At 42.2% G+C, this 3,996-nt stretch overlaps 1 protein-coding gene across 1 annotated transcript in view; it reads right to left on the minus strand.

Annotated features, from left to right (window-relative positions):
• Positions 1-3,877, minus strand: part of LOC118432543 (myosin-11-like) — a 25,889-nt gene extending 22,012 nt beyond the window's left edge. Inside the window, exons 1-2 of the mRNA XM_035844166.1 lie at positions 3,869-3,877; positions 3,309-3,329 (exon numbers count right to left, since the gene is read on the minus strand). Coding sequence (XP_035700059.1) covers positions 3,309-3,329; positions 3,869-3,877 — 30 coding nt within the window. The remainder of the gene's footprint in view (positions 1-3,308; positions 3,330-3,868) is intronic.
• Between the last annotated feature and the right edge of the window lie 119 nt (positions 3,878-3,996).

A 3,996-nucleotide genomic window follows, 5' to 3' on the forward strand; every position in this document is an offset into this window, starting at 1 on the left:
TTACGGGCGTATATAGGCTTGAGATTCCGAAATCTTCCAAGTTATTCCGGCGGGTCAAACTTGGTATCGTTAGAAAGGTACATAGGTAGGGAATTGTAAGCCACAAACCGCATAATTATATTGTGCATTGTTGCCGAGATATTCTTGGATATAGGTTCACCTTAATTTATCGCTACGTAACACTTACGGGCGTATATAGGCTTGAGATTCCGAAATCTTCCAAGTTATTCCGGCCGGTCAAACTTGGTATCGTTAGAAAGGTACATAGGTAGGGAATTGTGAGCGACAAACCGCATAATTATATTGTGCATTGTTGCCGAGATATTCTCGGAAATAGGTTCACCTTAGCCTACCGCTACATAACACTTACGGGCGTATATAGGCTTGAGATTCCGAAATCTTCCAAGTTATTCCGGCGGGTCAAACTTGGTATCGTTAGACAGGTACATAGGTAGGGAATTATAAGCCACAAACCGCATAATTATATTGTGCATTGTTGCCGAGATATTCTCGGATATAGGTTCGCCTTAGCCTACCGCTACGTAACACTTACGGGCGTATATACGCTTGAGATTCCGAAATCTTCCAATTATTTCGGCGGGTCAAACTTGGTATCGTTGGAAAGGTACATAGGTAGGGAATTGTAAGCCACAAACCGCATAATTATATTGTGCATTGTTGCCGAGATATTATCGGATATAGGTTCGCCTTAGCCTACCGCTACGTTACACTTACGGGCGTATATAGGCTTGAGATTCCGGAATCTTCCAGTTATTCCGGTCGGTCAAACTTGGTATCGTTGGAAAGGTACATAGGTAGGGAATTGTAAGCCACAAACCGCATAATTATATTGTGCATTGTTGTCGAGATATTTTTGATATAGGTTCACTTTAGCCTACGGCTACGTAACACTTACGGGCGTATATAGGTTTGAGATTCCGAAATCTTCCAAGTTATTCCGGCGGGTCAAACTTGGTATCGTTAGAAAGGTACATAGGTAGGGAATTGTAAGCCACACACCGCATAATTATATTGTGCATTGTTGCCGAGATATTATCGGATATAGGTTCACTTTAGCTTAGGCTACGTAACATGTACGGGCGTATATACGCTTGAGATTCCGAAATCTTCCAAGTTATTCCGGCGGGTCAAACTTGGTATCATGAGGAAGGTACATAGGTAGGGAATTGTAAGCCACAAACCGCATAATTATATTGTGCATTGTTGCCGAGATATTCTCGGATATAGGTTCAACTTACCCTACCGCTACGTAACACTTACGGGCGTATATAGGCTTGAGATTCCGAAATCTTCCAAGTTATTCCGGCGGGTCAAACTTGGTATCGTTGGAAAGGTACATAGGTAGGGAATTGTAAGCCACAAACCGCATAATTATATTGTGCATTGTTGCCGAGATATTCTGGGATATAGGTTCGCCTTAGCCTACCGCTACGTAACACTTACGGGCGTATATACGCTTGAGATTCCGAAATCTTCCAATTATTTCGGCGGGTCAAACTTGGTATCGTTGGAAAGGTACATAGGTAGGGAATTGTAAGCCACAAACCGCATAATTATATTGTGCATTGTTGCCGAGATATTCTCGGATATAGGTTCGCCTTAGCCTACCGCTACGTTACACTTACGGGCGTATATAGGCTTGAGATTCCGAAATCTTCCAAGTTATTCCGGTCGGTCAAACTTGGTATCGTTGGAAAGGTACATAGGTAGGGAATTGTAAGCCACAAACCGCATAATTATATTGTGCATTGTTGTCGAGATATTTTTGGATATAGGTTCACTTTAGCCTACGGCTACGTAACACTTACGGGCGTATATAGGCTTGAGATTCCGAAATCTTCCAAGTTATTCCGGCGGGTCAAACTTGGTATCGTTAGGAAGGTACATAGGTAGGGAATTGTAAGCCACAAACCGCATAATTATATTGTGCATTGTTGCCGAGATATTTTCGGATATAGGTTCAACTTACCCTACCGCTACGTAACACTTACGGGCGTATATAGGCTTGAGATTCCGAAATCTTCCAAGTTATTCCGGCGGGTCAAACTTGGTATCGTTAGAAAGGTACATAGGTAGGGAATTGTAAGCCACAAACCGCATAAGATATTGAACTAGATTCCCTCACCAACTAATGACAGAATATTTATAGTATATGAACATTTGCGATCAAGTATTAGAGAGAGAGTGTCTACTCACCCTACTGTTGCGAACTGCCGAGTCCCTGTTGTCTATTCAGGCACGGATAGTCGCAATTCCTGTGACGTCAAACTACCCTGTCGGCCCACTCCTCTATTTCATGGTCACCCGATAGCCGAATGTGTGATTTTGTAAGCACAACAGAACATTCGGCCGTGCTGATTTAGATATACGAGGGGCGTGCAATAAGTAATGGTCCTGACCCACTTCCAGTTGTCTGATCTAAATGAAATTTTGTATGTGTAATAATTCATATCTCTATGGGTTATGTTGCAAAAGACAGCTCTGAACTAATTGTGGTTTCTGATTTACTGGTGTTTGAACTTAGTCAGGTGCGAAATGGACCAGGTGTGAAATGGAACCAGTTGAGTGTCGCGCAGTGATCCGGTTTTTGTATTTGAAAGGACGCACACCAAAGAAGACTTTTGATGAAATAAATGAAACTTATGGTGATGATGCCCCATCATATGATATTGTAAAACGCTGGCATCCTGAATTCAAACGTGGCTGGAAGTCTGTGGAAACAGCTCCCAGACCTGGTCGTCCCTCTTGTGCCATTGATGAGGCATCAGTTGGAGGACCAACCTGGGGTGTCCTACAAAATCGGTGTCCAGAGCTGCATCAAACGATGGGAGAAATGCATAACTCTGGGTGATTCCTATGAAGAGAAAGACTAATAACTGTGCCAAGTTTCATTAATCTCCTGCTATGGGAAATGGGTCAGGACCATTACTAATAGCACGCCCCTCGTATGGATAATATTCACGCCGTATCAATTTTCCATCGTTTCCAGAGAAAAAAGTTTGCAATCATGCGGGTAATATTCAGCCAAGTTTACGAGAATCGAATGAACGTGGCCAAAAATATGATAACCTGTCAGAACTAGTCCATGGCTAAAGAGCTCGATTCCACTACAGGTGAAAGAATCGGAAGCCGATGTTTCTTCGTGGTCCCTCACGCGACACATGATCAGGAACAGGGCGCGTTTCCATTTCACTCAGTTGAATTACTGTAAAAGTCTTTGATTTACTATGATAAGATACCATGTGATGATATTCATCTTCTTGTTTGTAAAAGTAGAAACAACTCACCCAGCGCAGCTGCCAATCATCCTGTGCAGGAGTCGATTCACAAAAAAGTTCAAAATGATGTACTCTCGCTCCAAGCGCAAGCTCAAAAACGCTTGAAAATTGTACGTTTCAAATTTCGCGAAAATCTCAATAAAAGATTGGAAGAACGAAAATGACTTGGATCCAAATATACGCTTGGTACAAAAGTGACCCCAATAGTTTAAAACTTCCCATGCAGGCAAAGGGATTGACTATCATACACCCTCAGAAGCACTATGTTGTCCCGGATGTTGGACAAAACCTTTGCCTTAAACGTTGTATAAATGCTTTCCAATCATCTTTGATTGATTTTCTATGACTAAAAAGACGTGGTATTAAAATCTCATACTATATTTAAATAGAAATTATTAAAGAAGACGCAACTCACCTAGCTACAAGGAATTCTGGTGCAGGAGCCGATTCACAAATGCCGGTGTCAAAATGATGGCACGCGAAAGTTTAAAACAAGACTTGCGTCCAAAACACGACATGCGCGTTAAGACTAAGAGTACGTCGGTTGCAGTTCAAAAATGCGAAAGTACCTGGTGCATCATAAAAAATAGCGCGATCCAGTAATGTTCAGTTCAGTTCATCCTCGGAGGGGTGAGACCAGTAATGTACCACACTGGAAATGAGACGCAAGCTCGAAATTGGTCAAAAATTCTGGCTC

The sequence above is a fragment of the Branchiostoma floridae genome, chromosome 2, assembly GCF_000003815.2.
Source record: "Branchiostoma floridae strain S238N-H82 chromosome 2, Bfl_VNyyK, whole genome shotgun sequence".
Lineage (NCBI taxonomy): Eukaryota > Metazoa > Chordata > Leptocardii > Amphioxiformes > Branchiostomatidae > Branchiostoma > Branchiostoma floridae.